The sequence below is a fragment of the Odontesthes bonariensis genome, chromosome 13, assembly GCF_027942865.1.
Source record: "Odontesthes bonariensis isolate fOdoBon6 chromosome 13, fOdoBon6.hap1, whole genome shotgun sequence".
Classification (NCBI taxonomy): domain Eukaryota; kingdom Metazoa; phylum Chordata; class Actinopteri; order Atheriniformes; family Atherinopsidae; genus Odontesthes; species Odontesthes bonariensis.
This window is the reverse complement of record NC_134518.1, coordinates 23,260,237-23,285,954: the sequence shown is the minus strand read 5'-3', so window position 1 is coordinate 23,285,954 and position 25,718 is coordinate 23,260,237. Positions and strand designations below refer to the sequence as shown.

Genomic DNA, 25,718 nt, shown 5'->3' with positions numbered 1-25,718 from the left:
CGACTAAAAAGCCGATCCTAAAACAATACATCTGAAGCTGGGACTTTACAGCAACAAAGTAAAAGAAACAGAGATTCCCCTTGATAATTCGTATCTCTGTAATAGACTTGCTCTCTTTCGCGCTTTCTCCATTTGCTCACACTCCCCTGGAGCCCATTTCATCTTCACCCCAATCAGAACTCACAAGCAGAACACATTAATACAAAGCCCAAGAGGGCATTAGTCAGTTGCTTTATACAAAAATCACAGCAAGGGAGTTATGAAGGCAGCAGGATTTGATATGTTATGGAGAGGGTGGGAGGACATAATGGGATGAAAGACAATGAGGAATTGAGGACATGGCTATAGAAACCCAACTAACAGTTCTGTTACCAGCTCTCACAGCCTTATTAGGCAGCGTCTTACCTGCTTGATAGCAGTTACTGTAATCACAAAAAATAAAGGTAGGCCACTGGTGACTGGGCTGGTGGGAGTGTCCACTATCACCTGTAGAGATAGAAAAAACATTTAGCTTCACACAAGGCAAGTGTTAACAAATATGACATGAAAAACAGCTGTGAAGTGATGCTGTGAAGTGATGCTGTGAAGTGATGCTGCAGCATGTTGCCGCAGCTGCAGCGTGTTGCCGCGGCTGCAGCATGTTGTTGCTGCAGCTGCAGCAGTGGCATGCGGTAAATGTTCAGAAGATGGGGCTTTCCCTAAACTGCACGATGTGCTCCACCTCCCTGAGATGCTTCTACTGTTTCACATATTTGTCCATCAGTAGAAAACAGGAAGGAGACATTTACATTTTGGAGGGAAGCAAAAGAGGTTCTGGGCCATAGAACTTTTAATCAAGTGAGCCGGGGAAAGAGTGCTTAATCTGCAGGCATGCCAACACCTCTGTGTCTTTGCCAAGGCATGAGAGAGGGCCAGCAGGAAGCTCCGTTTAACTCATCTTACCTGACCGAGAAGTGTGCATGGGGAGTCTAGAAATACATTACGTCTACATGTGATGCATTTTTAGGACTTGTGTCTAATAACAACCAGTAATCGGTTCATCCCAAATTGCCAGTTTACCAGTCGTATCGAACAAAAGGCCAAAATCGAAAAGAACAAAGCACAAATGGCCTTTGTGTGTCCAGCAGATGGATTTGCCCTGGTATTTCTGATCCAGCAGAATGCAGATTAGTTTCCCCACCCTCTGAGCTCATTTGATTATTACAGCACGCAGACTTGAAGATGTCTATGCTTGTTTGCTCATTTGTATTCTGACCAGAAGCCCTACGGAGTGTCAGATAGACATCCGCTTACCTAAGAGTAGGAGATGCATTTTGATGCAGTCTCCACAATCTTTCTCACCTGTACCCCAAATAGAAAGGAAACGAAAATAACTCCTAACTTGACCTGAGCACACAGCTACAAACTTTACCCCGTTCAGGCCTACTCACTCAAGAGCAGCAAGCTACTAGTCTATCCTGCCTTACAGTGACTACAATTAGCTGGAGGATAAATCAGTTACAAAGACAGATGCAGTGCACACAAACTATTTCAGAAGTGCAGATTCAGAGGAGTCAAATCTGAAGTAATTGACTATTCTAGGAGATGGGTTAGGTCACATCTGCCTTTTCAAGCTGGGACTGATGCACAATGAATGAGCATCATTCCATGTGTGTAAGTGCAGAGGCAGAAGGGGGAGGGTTGAAGTTGATCCACCGCTGATTCGCCTCCGAGTCAGCTGACAAGGTAGTAACACAGGCAAATTGGCCCAGCCTCATGTGTTCTTACACAAATCAAGCTGGGATCGTAGAACTAGCCCCTCTGACCAAAGCTGCTGTAGCCACTAGGCAAAGCTATACAGGGCTGCACCGCTCTGTTCGGCATGTGTAAAATCACAAGAGGACTAAGGAGGATGTCTTTGTTTAAGGTGCAGCCATTATTGGCTAAACCCGACAAAGATTCACACTGAAGCACACAGAAAATGTTCACAATGTAAACTCACAACCTAAACATGTGGATTTATCATTGACAAATCAATAACAAGACATTAATATAGTAAGTAATGATCAATGATATCATTATCATTGGCAATTGTACAACAGGTGGCTAAAAATGGAATAATAAAGATAATGGATATCAGGAACTGATTTATGTCTGCACATCAACAGTGATTCTGAAAGAGTCAAACTTTATTATCTCAACATAATTCTGTTTGATTTCAGTCTTGACAGGATTCACAAGTGCAGCATTTAAATGTTGTGTACACTCATGTGACAAAGAAAGTACAGCTTCTATGAAATCTACAGTTTTATGTGTCATTTGGTCCTAACCAGGTCGTAAAATTGGGTAAATACAACCTTAGACGAACAACAGCATCCAACATGTTCAGCTGTGTCATTACTTATTGGGAAGAACAAAACTAAGCCAAAATGAAGAAGCAGCGGGTGAAAATAAAAGTACTGATTATCTGGTTTTAGCCAAACACGGTGCTGTACACTGTGACCAAATATCTTCACTTTGGTCGCAAGTGACTTTGCAGACTTTGCAAACCTATGCTGTGCTGCCATGTTCTTTTTAGAGAGAAGGAGGCTTTCTTGTGGCAACTCTTTCGAAACAAGAACTACTTGTTCAGTCTTGTTCTAATCATCTGAGACTAAATGTACCGTCACCTAAAATTAGTCTGAGATATAGCTCCTGGATTGTCTGCAGTTTTTCTGAGTCCGTCTGACCTTGTGGTGAAACGTGCTGAGATGTCCACTCCCGGGAAGATTGGCAACTGCCTTGAATGTTTTCCACTTGTAATAAATTTTCTCTCAGTGGAAAGATGGACTACAAATTGTTTGGAAATTACCTTAAAACCCTCCCTGCTTGAGCATCTGAGATGATGTCTGATGTCTTTCCTCCTGGGCATTGTGTTAATACGCACCTAAAAAGCTCCAGACCAGCAAACTTCTGCTTTTATAGAGGTGCTCACACTTGCTATTGATAAAATACTGTAGTGCATTTGATTAGCAACACCTGGCTGCTAGCTTACCCTCTTATGGCCCATGTAAGAGGAGTTTTTCACACTCTGCCTCTGCATTTCACACAATCTTATACGTCATATGTGTTGTTGTTCATATAAGGTATTATTGACCCAGTTTTAATAGCTGGTAAGTATTAGATTTCTTTGTATTCATTAATGTCCTGACCTTTGGATTATAAGAAGCTCTACTTTTTTCACATGACGAAGTGCCATTTCTGTTATCTCCAGAAATTCAAGTTGTTGTTTTTTTTCACACATCTGTGACTAAGTGGCGCTTCTTTTTTCGCTAATAGTGGGTTCTGTTTGAGGAAGTCACGGTTGACCAGATCCAGATGTCGCTTGTTTGTGCAGATGCATCTAGCTTTTTGATTGTGTCCTGCACCATTCGTCAGTTTCTGTTCTGCGTGGCTGCTTAGCATTCTGCCGCCGTCCTGTGTCATCTATAGTTACAGTAAATATAGACTTTCCGCAAGTGGTGAGCTAAAACAATGTGCATAATCAATCTAAATTTGACTGTGTGAGGAGGGGGCAAACGGGCATATTGCTTGAAAGCGCATTTTTGTCAAAGCAGTGCCAGAGTGTCTTTTTCAGTGTGTTAAATGGGCATTGTAAAGGAATTCTTCAGTATACAGGTCGATTCGGGTCAAGTTTAGAAGATGTCTGAGCAAGGTTTTATCTGAAGGAAAATGAGTATTTACAACAACCAAATTCTTAGATACACAAAGTCTTGAGATACAGATGGCAAATATTGCACAAACAGAGCAAATTATTTGCATCTTAGTATAAACTGGTCACATATAACCCAACGGCATCTGTACCCCTCAGCTGGCAAAGCAGCTTGCTGCAAAACCTTATATGTACTTTGGGTTCCCAAGTGACTTGCATAAAAAAAAGTTCCATTCATTTTTCCATAACATTTATACTGCAGCAGCCAACTCCAAAGGAAACAAAAACCTCCTCACAAATCTGCACGTTCTTTGCTCCTGTCAAACAACACTCCCAAAGTTTGTGTTTTAAAGATCGTCTACACTAAACGGCAACGATCTCCACCAAACTTCCAGATGGCCAAAAAAACCTTGTCTCTGCTGCACCAAAAAGAGAAACTCAGCATAGCAGTGAACAGTGCGCTACTGCTGATGTGCTGGTGTGATATCAGAGCAGCAGAGCGCAGCAGCACAAAGCCCTTCATCTTAGCTGGGAAGTGTGTCAGGGTGAGGGACAGACAGCAGGACTCCGGGGTCCCGGGGCAGTGCTGTGGGTCCTTGGGCCCTCCTACCCCATCGCCCTCCCTCTCGCTCTCACTTTGAGTCTCTGGCTCTCTCACAGTGCTCTATTCCCATTCAATCAAATGCAAGCAAAGGCATACAGGGGCTATTTATAGAAGAGTGGTGCTTTTTTATCAGCCCGTGTCTATTTATGTCTCTCAGAAGTACAGAGGGCTCCCTGGCAGCTGACGTCAGCAGTGCAGCGCTGCAGAGAGATGGAGGTTATGTGAGATAGAAAGGGAGAGAGATGCACAGAAAGACAGAGACTAAATAACCAGGTGAGAATAAAAGAGGACAGCATCGTGTCGGAGGTTGGATGACATTTGATTGTTGGTAGAACATTTGCATGAAGCCTCTCGGGGGGGGAAATGAGAGGGTTTATTTCTGTCTGTAAAAGTGGGTGCAAAAGCAGTGTACAACCGGTGTACCTGCTTCTCATTGTCTAATATAATAGCAGCCTGCATGGGAGGAAAAAAAACTGAGTGGTTCGGATAAGGAGCCCCTCCAGAGAGGTTGGATTAGTGGAGAAATGCCAACCACACTGCAGCTTGGGTAAACACCTTCAGCAAACCGAGGACACCCACTGACTCATAGATCATAAGCACAGGCACATACAAACATGTACACAGACACACTGAACACATCACACATTGAGAATCCTTGTGCAACAAGCTTGCAGCATTTGGCAGTCAGTGTGAATGATGCAAAAGTGCTTGGTGCTTTACTCCCACATACGTGTATACCATTAGCTGACTAGAATCTCAAGCATCACTTCAATTGAAAATCAGCAATTATGAACATTGTCTGCGGAGAATATAGAAAGAAACCTGACAATCTGCAAAAAAAAAAAAAAAAAAAAAAAAGGTTGAGTTCGGGTAAAGTGAAAACAAAGGCTGGGTAAACACATTTGAATCGATCTGCTGTTCCTCGAGCACCACGGAATATGAGAAAACACGGCACATATGTACCAGTTTGCTACAGAACTGGACTTTTGTAAGTTTATCTATGAGATTAATCTATGAGTTCAGCCTATGACCGTGTTTAGTCAGAATGCAACGAGAGGCCCTGAGCAGACTCAACAGCAGCACCTGTTTACACTAAGGGGTTGTTTGTGGCCATAGTTTAGCGTTCTGTTAAAGGAAGAGTGGCAAGTTTCCATTTCCATGAAATAGAAAAAAAGGACATAGATAGAGAGGGATTTTGGAAGAGCAAGACCAGATGTAAACAACAAATCCTCTTTTCCTTCTTGTTCCTCACTCGGATCGGAGAGGAAAGGAGTCATTTTGGGGACAGGGAGGCACACACACGCCACAGCCTCACACGAAGCTATTGCTATTTAACACTTGCTATACATCTAGTGGACTCGCATCCTGTTACTCAGTGGAGTTACATGGCACTGTAAAGAATCGGATGAATAAGCTAAATTACAATAAGAGTTAAGTTTATGTAGACACCTTAGACACCATCTACTGTCATGCAGGTATCTAATCATGTAGATGATGAAGATTATGTGCTTTGGCACACCGGTCAATTCAGATTGGAGACTGATTAACAACAAGGCTTCCTCTACTTCACGGTGCTGACAGACAACAAATCAGACCTTCACACAGAGGCGCTGAATATACATCAACATGGTCACAGGCACCGAGTCACAGATAAACAGGCTTATCGCTGTTTACATTGGGGCACTGACAAAGCTTGCTCTTACCTGCACCAGGAAGATGATAAGGAAGTAGAAGTTGGCAATTCTCCTAAACTGTTCAAACATGTTCTTTGGTAGAAAGTTCCAGACTGTATACTGTGGAGGGTAAAGAGAGAGCAGGGATGTAAGGCAGAGGAATAAAACAGGTACAATTATTTGTGTTTTTGTTGCTCTTTGATTCACATTCTGGCACATTTTTCAATCAAATCTAGACACAAAAAAGAAAGTCTGGAAATGACAGATGGATTAGAGATATTTAATATTCACAGACTTTTGCATTTAGTATCATGCCTGGACTGGGGGAGAGAAAACAGGAAAGCAACTTCAATAGCTGCTCTTTGTACTGCCTTGAGAGAGGGACCTTGGGGAACACAGGTATTCCACTGATTCAGATTAGTAACTTATATCCTTTATTAGGCTACTCTTGAATGCAGAGCCAAAGAACTTAACAGGTTGTTTTTGTTCTTTTTTAAGTGGCCGTGACTGCTGGTACAGTCGGGGGAGAAGCAACCCTTTTCTCTGCTTAAATTCCTGAGAGACGGCTCAACAATATCCTGCAGCAGACTCTGTGCTGCACAACAAAGAAGCATAGAGAAAAACACAAATGCAAACACATGCCAACACATACAGTTACAAACTACTGCACGGACACAGCAATGAGCTGCTGATTATGAGGGGGAATGTCTGCAGGGGGAGAAAGTTGAAATGCAGTGACAGCAGAATGGCCCATCTCATTTTGCTGGAGAGAAAAGAGAAAAAAGAGGGGTGGCAGCGGAGAAGGGGGGGGGCTCAGTGTGGTGGTGCAGCAGCAGCAGCAAGATCAAGAAAGGAAAGGGGCAGATTGGTCATTGCAGAGTGCAAAAGCAACAAGATGATGGAGAGCAGAGGCAGCAGGGAGCATAAACACTACAGCTTGGGTAATTAAAGACTGTTTACTCTGACATACTGGCAGGAGCCAATTGATTGGTCCCTCTGCACCGGGACCCTCTGCACCACTATAAATCCCACAGCCATCTTTTTCACCACATTGCTTCCTCCTCATCCTTTCACCAGTGCTATCCCTAAGCCAGCCAGCAGCAACTGCCTGAGCTTGCCGTTGATATGCGATAGATGGGTAGGACTTAGCTGAAGGGGGGGGTCTATCAAAGACCTGGGGAAACAACCAAATTGCCCACCGTTCCAGTACATTAAAAGCAGCCATGTATTTTACTGCCAGTCAGCGCTCCCATGACAGACAAATAATTTTGCTCTACTGGAAGCAAAGACAAGTATACGGAGAGGGAAAGGTAGGCGCAACAAAAGCTGTCCAAGAGTTATATTTGCATTCAAAGTGTTAAATAGCAGAAGAAAAAGGCCTGAAGGCAGGTGAAACCATTCGAAGACAAGTGGAGAGGCAGAAAAAGTTCTATGAATTTAGTCTTAGTATATAGCCTGAGAATGGACCCAGAGAAATTTATGAGGTCTTATACACACTCTGTATTATTTTGTATCTCGGGTGATCTGATCACAAGTGGACGGCTCTCGGTATCAGTTCACCATCACCTGGCATGTAACACCAACCAAACATATCGTTTAAACCAAAAGCAGGCAGCAATGTGCTTCTGTGCCTACAGTGTTAAAATTCAACCACCTACACAGAAGGTTATGGTTGAGTAGGCAGCCCTTCAGCCCCGCCTGACACACATCTGCATACACACTGCTACAAGAATGAACCCAGACCACCTCTAAAATGTGGTCAGAGCGATCGGATCTTTTTGCATCCCGAATGTACATTAGTTGCAGTCCAACTTGTACTGATATCACTACGGATTGAATTGCCCAATATGGACGTTAATACCCGATGTTAGCAGGGCTGGAGTGTAATTCTTACCTTGGAGGACACAATCCTGTTGTCACAGAACTTGGGTGGGATGAAAGCCTCAGCAGCAGGACCAGACCGATGACCAACATAAATTGTCCTACTGTCAACTCTTCTCTCATCACCTCCAAGCTAGAGGAAGACGGAAGCATCGGGTGGAAGTGGGTAAAGACAGGAAGAGAAAGAGAGAGATTTACGTGAGTGAGTAGACAATAATCTATCAAACCATAATAGGGGATGTAAGAAAAAACAGGACATGATGAGGCCTAAATTCCGAAAAATAGAGGTATGAGCTACTACTTGGAAAGCACTCCACGGGAACAATAATTCAGAGAATGAACAAGGAAAGTATGATAAGGGCCAGAGGGCCAAAATACTTATAGTGCGGGACTATTCATTTCCTTCCCAGGTGGACACTTATCAATAATAAAACTAGTACTAACCTCAGGGAGCCGAGAGAAAAATGCTGTGCTCAGATCTTTGGGCTGAGCTTCTTTGTCATGACCCAACAGAACACTTTCTGATGAGTTTATAAATGGGTGTCTGACTGCATGGACAACTGAGCCTTGCAGCTGAAAGAGGCAAGACTTCAGGAGCCAGAGACATGCTGGACTCGCCTCAAAATGAGGTGGCTGGGTCATTCCTCTTCCATAAAAGGCACCGAGACTGAATCACAGAACGAGACCCGGGAGACCCGTCTGGTCACAATTTTACAGGAGCTCTTCTATAAATATCAACCAAAATTGTATAAACCAAAGCAGCAAACGGAAGTGAAAAACCCAGACAACAAATCACAGTTGTCCAGGATATGACTAATGTTTTTACTTTTGTGTGTTAAATAAGCCGTGCCTACATATCTCCTTACGACACGACAGAGCTCCACAATCTCCCCGTGTCCCAATGTTCCTCTTTGGAGTCGTCACTTTATATCACATGAAACACCTGGAAGGATGGAGTAACTGTGCGTGTGTGCGCACACACTCGGGTACACGTGTTTGCTGAGTCCACTGTCGCCGCTGCATCAGATCAGAGCTGCGTAGGTTGTCAGGACCAAAAAAAAAAAAAAAAAATAGAAACAGTGTCGCTCTCGCTTCACCAGGCGCCGTGAGCTGTCAGGTGATTTATCAGAACAAACATTCTCCCTCCCTTCCTCCCTAGTTTTTGGAGTCACTAAACTAATTTCCGGATGCGGATGCGCTGATGGAACTGCAGAGCCTCTGCCAGCAACGTTTTTAAGGCAAGAATTGACGAAACAATCAAATTCAACACATTCAACTGGTGTGAAAGAAAAGGTGCCATTCACTGTGATCATGGGTCTGATTTAATAACAGCAAAGAAAACACAGAGTTTCAGCAGTTTAAGAAACTGCAAACAGAAATGCCAAGATGCCGTTTCATCTAAAAGAAATGCATTAATATTAGGGAATCAATCTGTGACATTTAGCTTATATACAAAAAACATAAAACAGACGTGTGGTAATTTCCATGAGTTGTACGTGAGAGAAAAAATAAGTGTTGAAGTAAAGCTGATTTAAGGGGTGCTAGTGCCCCAAAGGTTTTCAGCTTGTGGTACCCGTGCTATCGGTGGAAAAAGTTTGTCTGCATGAGCATTATGACACACGATTCATTTTATAAGGTTAACATCCATGCCATTACTGATCTTACACATCAGTAAAACTGTGTGTTAAATGAGAATTCACTGTCAGTGAGGGGGAATTTCACGCGTCCAAACTTACAGGCTCAAGTGTTCTTAGAAGACCAAATGTTTTGGGTACTTTCACAAAGCTTGGCATACACACTGTTCTCTCTCTGACCTCAATTTCTTTCCTGATCTCCCACACACAAGAAATCCAACAACTCTGGGCAGACAGCTACAAAGATTGGAGGCTCTCGATAATGTCACTACACTGAATCAACCAGAGCTACTACTCCCATATTTTCCTCCACCTTCCTCTACTTTCGTATCCTTGAGCATGCTTTCCCTGTCTCTCAGTAGGTAACAACACCAAAGATACTTTGACCGATAAGTTAACACAACAAGATACTAACCGTGTGAGGCAGGTTCAAGTAACATGAGCTTTATCTGTGAATTATTACGTTATCATTAGATTAATCATGTACTTTTCAACAAAGCGAGGATGTATATGTAAAGATCAGCAGTCCTTTTTAGTGTCTGCACAAGCTCTTCTGCTCGTCTTGCGTGTGGATACAGCCTGTCTGTACTTCCAACCAACCAAAACTTTGGACCAAAGGCAAAATATTTAGCTGTGACCAGCTTGACTATCTCAATTAAGCTGAGAAGTTCGCCCCCCCGTCACCCCACACAACTTATCTTCAGGGCTAAAACTACATCACAAGCTTGTGGCTATTTGAAGGATGCTTTACGCTGGTGTCAGCTGTGTAAATTCCCCATGACAACTCCCAAGGTAAGGTAAGGTCTGTAACAGTTTAAACGACGCACGTCTTCAGCTCCACCTCAGTTAAAGAAAGATCAGACCGCCGTTGTTGGCCCTTTTATTCATTTGGCCTGTGGACGCCAGCGTGCAACGTTACTAATCTGCGTTAACGTTGGTGTGTGGCACCAGTGCAATTAAATATTCAACTTCTCTTGGGCTGTTGAGCTACGAACCCTTGACCACGTGTGGCACGTTCACCAGTTTCTCACTTAAAAATAAGCAGCAACCAGAGTAGCTTTCCCTTTGATGTGGTTGCTTCTTTATTCCTCGACACGGCACCGCCATGTCCAGTTGACACCAGGCCGATGGCAAGCGGTGCATGTCTTGTCGGGGCTAAAATAGCTTTTTCTAAAATAGTGAGCATGCTGCCGGTCACAATGAAATGATACACTTCCTCCATCTCGACCTTTAGCCATTTAAAATTTCAACCAGATCAAAATGTAACCGTCACTGATGCGTTTGTGTGGACCACAGATAGCACAACTGCACAGAGTGTTCCTTTTCTTTTTCTACAAGCTGCATCTTGTAATTATTTAACCTGTAAGGCTACATTTTTTTCCCCCAGTCAAGCGTCCCTTGTTACGTTGAGAAAAGCACTGTAGTGTGTGACATCATTCTTTTAGTCCACACAGGGGTTGAAACATGTGCATCTGTAAAGCATCGTCACATTTGCTAAGCAGTCCAAATGAATAAAACTTTTTTCGTCTTTTATCTAGTTCTTTTTGTTTTGTTCTTAATCAAAATAGCTTAAAGCCCCGGCATCGCATTTAAACTGCTTGAACTGTGATCTAGTACCTCAGTCATGTTGACAACTTCATTCACAGAGATCACTTTCACAAGATGTGTCATTTTTAAATTAAAAAGCGTCCTTTCAAATGGTGACTAAATACCCAAACATCCATTGCTCTGAAAAAAAAGGAACAATGTCCCTGTCAGCAAGATGAGCTTATGTTGCAAACAATGAGTCAAAAAAACTTGACACATTTCTTTGGTAGTTATGTTCTCAGTTCAAGGCAGAGTTGTCCTGCAGTTACTATGGCAGGAAAAGATTATGATTAGGCTGGCAGAGGATCTGCTTTAGCTAATATAAAAGGCCAGTAACATGTGGGCTGAGAGGACAGATTACCATGAACATCTGATCCTGGACAAACACCAGTGAAAATGTGAATTACAGCCACCTGGATGGCAAGCTGCCCAAAGTCTGTTTCTGACAAGAGGTTAGATCAAAGAATGCCCTCAAACACTCGGGAGAATAATTCATGCAGGACAATAACGAAGCCTACGTGACTCCAGTGCAGTCATTTTTCACTAGAATTCAGACAGCTCAAAATAAAGACGGAACTCTGAGTGTTCATTCCAAAACACTTTCTCCAGAGAAGGGAGACAACAGCCTACATAATGTCCCCCCTCGGTATGAGCAGCCATGTTCACACCTCTGTAAGGACATACACCTCACTGTCCCCTTCCAGCACAGCATACTGACCCTTATTAAGCGGGTCCAGGTGGAATGGAGGGGGAAACAGTGGGAGGAAGGAAGACTTTAAGTTTAACAGGATCCGACCACTCAAGCGTGTCCAGGTTTTCTTTATCAAACAAAAACCAGCCAAAAGGGAGTAAACCAGGAATGTCTGGACTGCACATGTTCCTATATTAAATTCAGAAAAGTTATCCTGTAGCATCATTACCATTACTAGTTTACGCATTATGAAAGCCAAAAGTCACAGTGCATGTAAAGGGCTCTGGCTTGAGCTGTGAAGTTCCAGAACAGGAAGTCAACAGCATTCCTCGTCTGTCCTCCACTGCCGATGTATCTCACATCTTTTTATGAGTGATAATGCAAAAACTCCAACTTTACAAGCCTTGTACATTTAAAATCATTTGTTTCAACACTGCGGCTCAATCACCGTAGAACCTACATGAGCAAGCCATGAGGCACCGGTAGGATTTTAATGAGTGGCACCTATACACACAGCTCCCACCAAAAAATGAGAACATTGTTCTTTAAAAAAAACTAAAGAAGCAGCCCATGCCCAGGGGTGCTACAGATAAGAAAAGGACGACGGAACAGTCATTGATTTAGTGGTGAATTCACTGTAAAATATAATGAGGGTCAGATGATAGGGCCCGCTTCATTTTAGAGCACTGACGTGATCGCAATGCTTATCCCAAGAATAGTGAGCTGAGCACTCTATAAGTAATGCTAATGCAAGGAAAAACAGAACCAGTTGCATTTTATTTGCCTTATCGCCGTCAAAAGGTCAAACAAAAGCCAATGACAGGAGTCGCCTAAGAAGAGTCAAGTGTCAGTATGTAAATATTAAACTAAAGGTTCGAACAGCATCAGCGAAGATCAATAAAGCAAACATCCAGAACTCAACTGAACTGAGATGTAAATGCTCAGTCAAAAAAAAAAAAAAGAAAGAAATGATGCATTAGAGAATTGAGTCAGGCTGAAGCTTTACATTAAATTATGCTCCAAATCAAATTATGCACACATCGTGAAATGAGCATAGACTGGCACAGAAGAGAAAGGTACTCCACCGAGAGAGCAGGGAGAATGCAAGGCTGCATTCAGCTGCTGCCAAACTCTCCCCGACGACTCTGGTCTGATGACACCGCGTCCTGTCACACCATCTCACTGTTCAGTGACCATCCCATTTTATCAGTCCGCATTCAGTTCGCAGAGCACCGAGTGACCAGAAAGTGTTAAGGCCCTTCCTCTACATCGCAACTTTCCAGTTCATCTTGTTTGTTCAACTTTCTGAAAAGGTCATTTTGTATCCATCCTTAAACAGAGCAGACACTCCATCTGAAAAAGATTGAACCATTCTGGTCACTTCTAGTGCAATAGACTGCGGTGTCATATCAGAATGCAACTTCCTCAAAAATAAAAGACTATACACTTCTTACTGCAATCTAATATGCTGTTGTTCAACCATCAAAAACAATTTCATTGTTACAGTTTAAAAAAGAAAAAGGCGTGAGTTGGTCTGACATAGAGGCGGTAAAAAACGTTGCAGGTTTTGCACGATATAACCATTCTAAAAAAGAAAATATAGCAGACAATCAATCAGTCTTTATTTACGTAGCTAAATGCAACTCAAAATGCCTTTTACCGAAAAGGAACACGAGCATACAAGCAAAATAGAAAAAAAGGCTCTAAAGATGGCCGCGTGGATAAAAGTTTACAGCATTAAAAACATAAACGACCTCAAAATTAGCATATCAAAACAAGTAATAAGTTAAAAGACTTCAACAACAGTTCACTCGAAAAGGTACATTTCGAGCAGGCTGTCCATGTTCCACACGCAGACTGGCGGCTGGTTACACAGATGATGAGCCAGAAAACCGAACACTCCCAGTTTGGAACCTGGAAATTCGGGGGAACCAGGAGTAAGCCTGCTGTAATGGATCAAAGGGTTCCCGTGGAGCTGCAGGGAATTGTGCCATCTTTAATATAACATGAAGCGAAGCCATTTAGAACTTTATGTGTCAAGTAGGATTTGAAATTCCCTGTCATGTATATTTTTCCCAATTTTATCAGTGCAGATGCTTTTAGATCCACAGTGCTCTCATCAAACTTGTATTTTCTATGACTAATTAATGACCAACTGATCCTCAAGCATTACCAGCGACGGTGATATCTCCTCCGTCTATCAACGGCTTTTCATTCGTATTTTGAAGTCACGCATTGAAAAGGATTGATTGTATTCTGACCTCTTTGCGGCAGAGTAATATAATGAGCTCACGAACGTCCCAGTAATTTTCCATAGATAAAAGCTGTACGCTCTATAGCACTTAGCTTTAATTACTTGTCACAAATTGCTGGTTGTTCTAGTTGGGGAAAAAAAAAAAAAAAAGCTTTGGAAATCACAAAAGTCCCACCCTACAATTCCCTAAACCTTCAGAACACTTCACCCACTGAGCTGTCTTTGGAAGCAAAACAATCCTCCCAGAGCTTCACCTAGTTGAGTTCCTCAAAAGGTTCCTCCTCCCTGGAGAAAGTTCCAGCAGTAGAAACGTGCCTAAGTGAAACCCTAAAGAGAAAACTGGCCCACAGAGAAATAACACAAGAAACACAGTTTGCTTTGACACAGCCCCAGATATATACACAGCTACCATGTAAGGCCCGCAATCTGTCAGAGAGCACGCCATAAGTGGCTCTGGCTCTCGGTACGGCTCTGAAGAGCAAAGCATCTTCTAATGTTTGCCTCTTTGGTTGTTGCTACGCGTCAAGGTTTAACCAAAGTGCGACTCCTACAGCTTACTGTCGGCGTGTATCTCCAGTCAAGGTTTAAAGGTGACTCCAGGGCACGTGGGACGGAAAAAAAAAAAAAAAAAAAAAAAAAAGTTAGTGACAATGGGAGTGACAGTGGCACAAAGAGCATTATTTACTCTGACATGAATGGATTTCGTGGTCAAAACAAAATCAATGCCGTAACTTTTTCCTACAAAAGTGCTGAAGCAAAATGAAAAAAAGTTAGCCTGAAAGAGTACAGTAGGGTTTCAGTCTTGTTCTCATCAGTCAGCTTTTGTGGTTTTAGAACCTTGTGTACACGGGACGAAAACACTAAGCCTCCCGTACAGAATGCAGGAGCCGTGCCATTAAGCTTCAGAAAAATCCACTCAGAAAATCTACTTACAGACATCGAATTAAGGTGCGAGGGAGCCGTGCACAGAGGAGAGAGCACGGGGGACCCTTCTTTATATCCTGCACGTGTACTTCTCACAAACTGCTCTACGGGGACAGGGACAGAGACAGATTAATCGTTCGCTCCACATTTGACCTTAGGATCCATTTCACGCAACGCTCTTTGCAAATACGGATGAAGCTCCGTTTAACATTATGTCTCGAGCGACTGAAGCGGCGAAGGTAGCTGACTGAGAGGAGGCATTGGTGTGTGCGAGTAGTGTGTCCAACTGCATCCAATCTAATCCATAAGGTTTTATGATTAGGGCTTTCAATTTAAGTGGATTCATCATAGGTCAACCTTATCAGCCAATAAATGTAGTACAAGGAGGTCGTTTTTGCTCTCACCATACGGACGGGGTACTGTGTCCCACAAGCAGATCTACGACACGGATTAGAACTTTAGGTGGAAACATCAAATAGTGTTTTGGGAGTAACGGAAAATAATAAATAAATACTGAACTTAAAGTAAACTCTTTCATTAGAATGTTAAAACAGCCCATCATCAAAATCAAAATGCTATTATTCCAAGATGAATGGTGTGAGTGAATAATTAATTCATTTCGTATGAAAGCGAAAGATGAATGTGTTGAGTCACTGCAGTCCTCTTATCTTACACTCGCCTCTTTCATTCTCTCCTTTTCTTGTCAGCCAACTTCACCCTTCCTATTCCAGCATTCTCACTCCGTCTTACTAATTGTAACGCAGCTTTGTTTACACGTCCAGGCACTCGCTGCCAAAGAAACAGAGAATTTACACAGGCTGAACCATATTCTGAGGAAAAGAATAGCACAAATCCGAACAAACAAGCGGAAACTAAAGATGTGCTGGGAGGCCAACTTGACGGTTTCGACCGTATGTTACGTTTGTGTGCAGCACGAAAGTTGGTAATAAGACATTTTACACAGGCTAAATTTTGACTTACGTCAGCACAAAGTTACTTTGACATATTCAGGCGTCTTTGATAACTCCATTTCATTAACAACACAAGAACAACCTGCTCTATTCAGCTAGAGAATACCACTTAGGAAATGGTGATAAGAATATGACATTCTGTACACTACCCCATCAGCTCGCTCTCTCTCTCTCTGCACATACATACATGTACCTACTTCTCAGAACATAATTACGGATCATCATAATCGGCCACTTAATGTGGCTTACAGGTTTCTCTATGTAACCAGAGTGTCTTACGCATTCTCTTGAAGATTCGCTCATAAACGCAATGCAACAACTTCCAACATTGTAAACGCCTTAATCGCATACGGACGCTGGCCGATCATAATAAAGCAATCCGAGGATCACTGGACATCGGGAAAACAGTGGGCACAACGCAACAGACAAGGTAAACGGCACCTTTCAAAGAACACACACAAAAGCATTCGTTAAAAACAGTATTATAGAGCAGACAACCGAATCAATGAAAAGCGTTACTTCATAATGATACTGTAACAGGAGTTACCTCCATTATCGATTCACCAACACTTTGTCTATGTATAAAAACCACATGTCAAAAGGCTACTCTCTCCTCTGTCCGCTCTTTGCACAGTGATGAACAGCCTCACAGAGTAATAATAGTCCAACTTGACCTGAGGGCTGATCCTAAGAAGCTGTTGTGGCCAAGCAAAGGCCCATTGTTCTAGCAGCATCCCTGCAGCTGCACAAGACACAACGTGTACTGTACCGAGGGCTGGTACTGGCCTACATTACACTGTGTCCCTCGACAATGGGGAGGAGGGGAACTCATCTAGACCTCACGCTGGGAGTTGCTTCCTCAATCAGTTGGCCGCCTAAAAAGCCACACAGAGACATTGTGACAACTGTTTTTGCAACGCAGGCTGGACCAGCAGCTTTTTGAAATGTGAGAAAAAACAAAGGCCGCAGACACTTTGTTATCAGGTAACAGGTGGCCCAGAGATTTCCCAAAACTCCACGATTCACTGCCTGTACGACGTGGAAAAACAAACTGTTCCAAGCACACGCGAGATAAACCTGGGAGCACAGCGGTTCGTCTACATCTGCTCTTGTTGGACGCTAAAGAAGAGGGTTTTAAAAAAAAAAAAAAAAAAAAAAAAGTGATACGGTACACAGTAAAGGGTCACAAAAAGGAAATGTGTAAGCAAGTCGCACAATGCTGACGAAGGTCTGTGGTCAAGCTTGCATCTGAAGCACGCTGTTCTTCTAAAGAGATATATAAAAAAAGAAAAGACCACATAAAAGACACCAAAACAGTCTTTTAAAGTCTCTCAGCTAGTTATTTTCTAACCGGTTTATAGTCTTGAAATATTCATTCTCAGAGGCTTTGGTTTCAAGAGAACATGTCACTTCATCTTTTACAGCGTGAACTTTGTGCCCAGGCACGTGTTTTTTCTACCAGAAAACCCTGGATACTAGTACGGTGGCTTAAGCGACTTATTTTCCTGAACTTTTGTTTTAAGGTCACACACAACGAGCATGTTTCAAGCTGCAGCCCAAGTCACACTTTTATCTATAATTAAAGAGAATTTAAGCAGTGTAGCCTTAAATGGAATATGATTTTCCAGTCAACTGCACCGACTCTCTGTACTCCATTAGTATGCCTGTGTGCAACAAATTCAGCTACTTAGATGAAGGTGCTTGATCCAGCTGATTTTTCCCATGTAGAGTATGGGTTGTAACTTAACTAAACTGCATGCTACAATTGTTTTTTCCCCCGCTATGGCTGGCAGGGAGCCATGCAATACCAACAAAAAGGCAATTACAGTACATCCCAGTGCTGACGCGCTGAGAAAATCTCCATCTCAGCTACAGCCCTACTGATGACATTATCTTTAATAACGTATCAGGCTACACTAGCTCTAATTGCAATTCAATTAATTATCCTTGGACACTGCATCGGAGGCCAACAAGACTAATGACAAAAATCAATGTGGCTTTTCCCTTTCCCTGCTAAGAGGGCATGGTTGATTTTGGTTTTCTCAGAGGCATTTTCTCCCACTGAACTGTGACCGCATTAAAGAGACTACATTTTCTCCCTGTGACTGAGCTACACCGCCTGCCCGGCGTGGAGTTTGCCGTGGAGACGATCATTGTAGGCTGCAGCTTAACCTAGGTGTTGGTCGCTGTGGAGGCGGTGTGTGTTCGCATGTCATCTGCTACTTGTTAAATCCTCACATGCCGTTCCTATTTCGCAGCGCCAGTGGCTACACCATCGTTTTCAGGTGACTCTTCATGCTCAGACGCAGAGAGGGGAGACGTAGACAAAAAAAAAAAAAGAAAAAGAAAAATGCACACAGCCCAAACGCACACATCTCTGTATTCTCTTCACATCTCACTGCGAATGCACTCTTGAGTGCTAGAATGCTAGAGCGAGTGCATGGCACAGAAAATCTTTGGATGAGCCTTTATGCATGTATGGATGATGAGGATGCATTCTGAGTGCCACTAGCCTGGTGAGGATATGTGGGCAAGGATAGCGAAGAGCAATGTGAGGAGAATTCAAAATAAATGAAGCTACCTGAATTATTTAGAAGTACAAACTGAGAATTCAATCTTGGTTTCTGAGAGGCTGTGGAAAATGGCAATGAAAAGTCGTCCATGGTACCTTTATATCCAACCCGAACCGCTTACTCCTATGTCACACACTACAGGAAGCCTGAAAAACAGTCCATTAGGAGGAGAAAGTGACTGAGAGGTGCAAAGAGGCTACAGGTCTGTCCCCTGATTCCACTTTAGTTTCTCAGGTTTGAGTAACGCTGGGGCTTTCCGGTCTCCCCCTCTATATTTCTTCTGGCCTTGCGTCGCACTGCCTCGCTGGCCCAACTAAATATATTTATTATCCCGCTGTGTGTTGCAGATGAGCCCCTTTGGCTGTGTTTCCATTACTGGGCAGAGTGCAAGAGGCCAGATGGAGAGAGGAAAGAAGAGAAAGAAATCGGAGTAAGCAATTCTGTTTGCCAGCAGGTTCGCGGCCGTAAAAGAGGGGCACAACTGAGAGCATAGCTTTAATCCATACAATCTGCTCTGGACAAATGTGGCTGATGAATGAAACAGCGACATGTTGCCTGTATGTTCTCTGACCCTAAGTTGAAAACTTAAATGCTCAACCAAAAGTGACAACGCAGAGAATTAATGTATGTTTTCAGCTACTAGATGTCCTCGATATGTATCCCACGGGGGCTACTACAAAGCTCCTACTAGGTTTTAATGTGGTGGCTGGTGTATTTAACCCAGTATGTTTATGCTTTCAAAATATAACTGCCAAAATTCGCCTAAATGTGCATTTAAGGTTAAAAAAAAAAAAAAAGGTTTCATGTCTACACTGTACACCTGCAGGTACTTATTCCTGACCTGAGATTCAGGTTTACAAAGCCCTCGGGCTTGCAAATGCATATGATATGCAAGCTTTCAACACTCATCACACACAACAACATCTCCTGGAGCCTCAGTCAAGCAGAGACGGAGCTGAGGCAGGTAGGCCTCGTATTAAAAAATAACAACAGTAACTGACTACAGAGAATACAGAGCGAGTTTAGCATATGTCACTGGTTGTGCTCATGAATCAGAATCCCAACCAAACTGAAAACATGAAATCTCTGAAGGAGCAGCTGATGATTATTCTACTTCATGCCTACTGAATTCACCAAATAATACCATACCCATGCTCTACTGCAAATATTTACATTTACAAACAAAGCTTTGACTGGTGAATAACTGAGCTAAACATTAAGCTGCCTGTTTGTGTATTTCTCACCCTGTGTGCAAATTCCAACTCTACCGCCTTGGACTGCATGCCACAAAGGTAGCCACTGTTAGCCCCACGCAGCAGCTTAATTGCACTTGGTGCAGCGGCCCGTGAACCAAGCATCTACCTGCAGCAGGGCGCGGTTGGAGCGAACCTCCCAACTAGCCGAGCGAGGAGTACCAGTGGCAACTGCGATCAAAGACGGTGAGTTGTAGTCCACCGGTGGGACATGAGGCTCGCTGAAGAGGCAGCTGAATAACAGAGGACCACCTTGGCATGATACAAAAGATGGATGTAGCTATTATGATGTCAGCTTTTGGTTTGTTGACCACTTTAAAGCCTCCAATTCGTCATTTGGCCATCACCATCTTGGGGGTTTTGGAGCCATAAATCACATGGATCAGACAGACTGTGAGGACACCACACAAGTTCTCTGGTAATCTGTGAAAGCATGAGCCACTTAAACCATCCTCTTTGGTAAAGATGACTCAAATTTGAACAAATCAAATCAAATTTCTAACCAACTAACATCGACTACAGTTGTCATAAAAAGGGGAAATAAGACTAGAGAGAAACAGAAACATTCGGGCTGAATAGGTTGTTATTCAGAAATCTTTTTTTTTTTTTTTTTCTTCAGCCACCAGCTCACGGTAGCATAACGTGTGTGGAAGTTTTTACAGAGTACCGAGACCCAAAGTTAGCAACTTTTAATCCCCTAAAGATTTTCAGTATCATCAGAGGAAGCTTAAAAGGTTGCTAAAGTTCAGTAGCATCACTAACAGCACGCTACAACCATAAATGACACCCACCACTTAAACAGGCAACTCATTCAAACCCAGCTGTCTACTTTATGAGACATATAACCATTTCATAGTTTAATAGTGGGATTATTAAGTTTCACATTGCCATGCATGCGGCTACGATTGCTCCCCTCTACTTCAAAGCATCCCGAGTCTGGGCGAATGGGCATGTGTGTGCTCACAGCTGGGCAAATGTGGCCAGCGAGTAGTGGCCAAAACAAAAGAAAACAACTGGCAGCGACACGACAATTGAGCTGTCCAAAAAAAAAAAAAAAAAAAAAAGTCCACTCAAAGCAGGGCGTTTCTCTTCTTACTCCATGCAAACGTATATGACCTCAATGGTGAATAGATGGATTCCAGGTATCCTTACTGTGCTTCATCTGTTTTTTACAGCACAGCCCTCTCTAAGACACAATGGACACAGTTTTTGAATCGGAAATATAAGCAATAAATAAAAGGTAATAAGATCAGGTAAACTTTTACAATGGAATAGTGGCGTTGGTATATAGATTTGAGTTGCACCGTTGGTCTTACTGTTACTTGCAGGAAAGTTATGCATGTATTTGATAAAATTAATGATTTATCAACCCAATAGACCCAACAGGTGTTTTTCTTCCTCTTTCCTGTTATTATGGACAAAACTGCTCTTTATTTTGAGGTTTGTGCTGAAAACATGTGGAAAAGGGTGTGTGAAAAAAAGAGAAAATTTCCAGCGATGGAGGTAAAAAGATCCCGTCACCCGCTGCAGTTTGGGAGCAGATGTTGTGTATAGTGTTGAGTTGTGTGTGCACATTAAACCCGTAAATTACCTGTTCTGAGAAAGAACATCACGAAGGAACGAGCAGGTCGGAATATTCAAAAAATAAATAAATAAAAAAATGGAGACAGGCGAGTCAATCTCGGGAAAAAATAAAAAAATAAATCAAATGACTTGAATGGCCATCTTTCATTTAAGATTCCAAAAACAAACAACTCTGTTTGTGTCAATGTGGCCACTTCCTACCTTTGTGCACAGAATCTAAAGCAAAACTGGAATACTTTTATGGGTGAAGACCACGAGTGAACTTCTTTTCTGAGTGGAGGTTAACCAGGAGCATTTTATTTTTAGATTTCCAGGACATTTATTTTTTCCTTTGGTACTCTAACGGAGTCCAAATATAAAGCAGAAACCTACTGTACAATCTGACTGTGCTGCGAGTAGGAGGGTGATCTAGTAGTTACCATGGTGCGAAAAAAAGATGCCGGGGCACTGCCTGAGCCGCAGTGTTTGTGTGTGTGCCTGTGCTGCACTCCTTGCACTCAAGGCAGGGGCACCCACAATGAATATTATCACATTTCCACCAGGCTCCACCTCTCACAGATCACACTGCTGCCTCCAAGGGCTTGAACGAACATCAAAGGCAGCTGTGGGATTTTGCATTCCTGTCAAGAGCATTACAACCTCTGGAGCCTCCCCTCCTCACAGAGAAGCTCGACGCCACCCGCTCCCACAGCCACGTTTCATGATTTTCTAAAAACAGGGTTCTGTGGTACAGAGCATCGCAGTGTGAGAGTCAAGTGAGACACATCAGGCTTTCCTCTGTTCCTTCTGCTATGAGCTGTCGCGCTCTCCTTCCTCCCCATCTTTCTCCCTCCTCGTGATGCACGTGTACCTCCCGTGGGCAAGGGGAGGGTGGTGTGAATCAAGAGGCAGAGAGCGAGAGCCCGAGATAACAGCACTATGTGCATCAGTGACAGTGTGGTTGGCTGCTCTGCACAAAATATTATTTACAGCTCACGGTGAAGAGAAATTACAGCAGCAATCCTCTCCAGAAGCAGGAAAATCAGCTGACCTGGCAACACTTAGAGAGAGGCCAGGAGGACAGTCAGGCACTATAATTATTATATTGCTGCTCCTTATTCACTGTCGATATCTATACGGCTCACACAGTGCGTAGGGGATTCGGCCCACTGGTGACAACAGGTAACTGGTGCATGAGAGGATGATAAAGAGGCAGTAAAGACGGTTTAGCATTTACAAACCTGCCTTTGCAGGTTTAACATATGAGAAAGGCAATGAAACCAGTGGATGAACTTTATAAAAGGGTAAGCATTAAATTGACCAAACGTGAAATGTGATGTCAAAGCACTTTAGTTGCCAGAACACCATTTTCGTATACAAATGAATTTAGAGGATTAAAAAAAAAAAAAAACGTGATATACAGAAAAAATATACAGCTATTATTTCTGTTCATAAGACTGTCAACTTGAGAATCAGTCGTTTGTTCTGGTGAGACAAAGTAAAACAGCCCATCGTAAGTTTTCAGAGGCAAGTGAGACAGCTGTCTGTCACAAACATGACATTTCTGTTCTTTAAAGACTTTACTAAACTACAGTCACACTGCTGATCCAGTTTTAGATCAGGAGTATTACCGCTGTTGACCGGCGCCTTTTTAAAGTTTTCTTCTCACCTTGGCTTAAAGCAAAACGAGCCCACGGTGACTCTGTGGCATTCGACTTTGCAACTAAATCCATGACGTTAATGTCATAATTTTTTTTATCCAAATGTCAACCCAATATCAGAAGTGAGGAACCTCAAGATAATCAGTTGAATTATAGCAGAGGGGAACACGAGCAGTGGACAAGCAATGTGGAAATATTGATAGAAAGGGGACTTTGTTCATCCAGCTGCTTTTACACGGGTGGATGGTACTGCGATGGCTTGATGATCCCTGTTACATCATGACGAATGGTTGAATATTCCATTTTAAAAGAAGCTCATCTAATTTTTAACCTGCACCATGTGACATATTCTGAATCTCTGCTGATTGCCCAGCTTAAAAAGTGACTCATTTTGTGTGGATTCAATGTTCAATTAATAAGCTGACTGTTTCAATGGCAGTGTTCTCATGGTAACTTTAAAAGCTTCTCAGGGACACATGTCTTTGTAGCTTACATTGGAGTGAGTATTTTTAGCGTTCGTCTTAGATAGGCGCACTTGTAATTGAGCTGAATCAAAGATGGTTGTTTGGAATGCTATTATCACTCTGCACTTACAGCATTGTGAGATTATGTGGAGGTCTGAGGCAGCAGATGTGCCACCCTCAACATTTAGAACCCGTACATCTGTCTCTCAGAGGTGCAGAGGTCTTTTATTTTGAAAACCAACTGAAACATTACTTACTGATTCAGCCTTTTTTTTCTCTCTCTCTTTTAGCCTTTATTTACTCCAAATTTACTCCCAATTCAAGTTGGCTCATTGGCTAAAAAGTTTAACGTGGTTGAGATTCTTGGAAATAATCCCTAAACACACAAAAAAAACGAGTGAAATCATTTGAATGTACAGGAGGCTGCATTTGATCCACACAAGTTCAGGAGTTACAACTCGAATGAATTATATTGACCTGTACGCATACAACATCCTTGTGTTTGAGGGGCTACTTACAATTTCTCATTGTCAGATGCTGTGCTTCATAAAGACATTTCCCACACACAGTACACTGATGCAGGGAAATGAAGGAACTGGCGAGTAAGGATGCTGGGCCAACTGAATTAATTTTTTTTTCAGGGGGAGGACTCCCCCGCTCAATATGTCCCACCCTACTGTTAAAACGAAACCTAAGCACATGTTTAGATGGCAGAAATAGCGACTTGACAGTGACAACCCGCCAGCTCAAAGGACCTGGATATGCAGCATCCGCCTGTCGTGAATACTTGGCACGTAAGAACTTGCCCAACAACAATCTGGTTGACTGACGACATTCATGAAGTGAGGCAACAGCTGTTTCGTTTTGACCAGCGGTGTGAAGTAACAAGTTTGTTAGAACATGGGTGCTTCACTCACGGATTTTCAGTCACGACTGAATGCTCAGTTCTTGCAGAGCAGTTAAACTGCTAGCAGGAGCGTCTGGATGCCAGTCATAAGCTAACACTGGGTGTGTGTGTGCGCGCGCGTATGTCCGTGTGTGTGTGAGACGTTGATGCCGGGCACACATACCAAACGGTTCAGTCTTCTCCGTAGCATCCTTCCGTTATCTTCTTTGATTTTGCAGTACAGATGAACTCTTCTGGTTCCACAGACACCTCCTGGCTCCGCTTCAGCCTCTCCGGGTAATAACTTTACATGTATGTTAGTTAACGGGCTAGCTCCTTAGCTATCTATTCTCTACTCTAACGTTAGTTCTAGCTATATGAAATGCCGCAGCGACGCTACATCGTTTCCATTTCGCTTGATTTCGGTATCTTCGCACCATTCGCATTCTCTTCCCCCTGAATATTTTCCGCGTTGCGGTGTACTAGTCGCGCTTTCCGTTGCTCAAGGCTGAAATCGTCCCTGACATTTCGCTCTGTGCCCTGTTGCTTAGACTCCTACAAATCATTTGTCCCTCTCAGGTCTGCCTCCCCGTTGACCCGAAAACTGCCCGCCGACACGGTAAAAACTAACTTCTCGCAGCAGTCGCCATGTACAGGTCACCTCACCTTCCTGTCAAACAATTTTCACTCCTACAAGCAGCAACGCACAAACGTTCACAGGCTCCACCCGGTGGAGGTGCGATGACTGCTGACCGCACTGCTTTGTGGGTAATGTAGTCAGAACTTCGCCTCCCCTGTGGTTCAGATTGGAGCAGTTTGCTAGGTGTGACTGCACTTCAGCTCAACAAACCTGACATTTCTTTCCAAGAGAGACGTTTCATTCGGGGCTTTGGGGGATGATACGTTTTATATTGATAGTACACAAATGTCTGCTGATGTAAAACAGTGTGTGTCATAAATAAAACACAATAGTAGGGAATTGTACACCACTTATTCCATCACATCAGTGATCATTTCTAATCGATTGGTCTTTCTTTAAGTGTACTTCGTTACCTCAGAAATCATATTTCTCCATGTCATGTTTTTTTTTTTTTTTTAAGTTTCTCCTGCTCACATGCCAAATATATCTAAAAACATTTAGAAACAGCAAATGGCAATAAAACAATAAGGGCTAGCGGTGCAAAAAGGTGCAGAGAAATCATGTATGACTGTAAGATCGTGAGCGGTTGTGTCAATTTGAGAAAATCCACTGATGAAGGTGGTGGATCTGTTAATGTGCCGATTAAAAGTCAAGAGTCTCGGAGTCTCACTTCTTGTCTCTGGCTCTATGTTAACAGTAAGAATATCATGTCAAGTTTTGGAGACAAGTAGAGAGAGAACTAACTTGTATTCATTTGCTTTATATAAGGATACATCAGTATTAGCGTCT

The 25,718-nt window shown here is 42.8% G+C and overlaps 1 protein-coding gene across 7 annotated transcripts in view; it reads right to left on the bottom strand.

Annotated features, from left to right (window-relative positions):
• atp11c (ATPase phospholipid transporting 11C (ATP11C blood group)) overlaps positions 1–25,009 on the bottom strand; it is a 44,828-nt gene extending 19,819 nt beyond the window's left edge. For all 7 annotated transcript variants that reach the window (XM_075481661.1, XM_075481665.1, XM_075481666.1 and 4 more), the window contains exons 1-4: positions 24,474–25,009; positions 7,842–7,961; positions 5,978–6,067; positions 406–486 (exon numbers count right to left, since the gene is read on the bottom strand). In XM_075481661.1, coding sequence (XP_075337776.1) covers positions 406–486; positions 5,978–6,067; positions 7,842–7,961; positions 24,474–24,500 — 318 coding nt within the window. In that variant the 5' untranslated portion in view covers positions 24,501–25,009. The remainder of the gene's footprint in view (positions 1–405; positions 487–5,977; positions 6,068–7,841; positions 7,962–24,473) is intronic.
• Between the last annotated feature and the right edge of the window lie 709 nt (positions 25,010–25,718).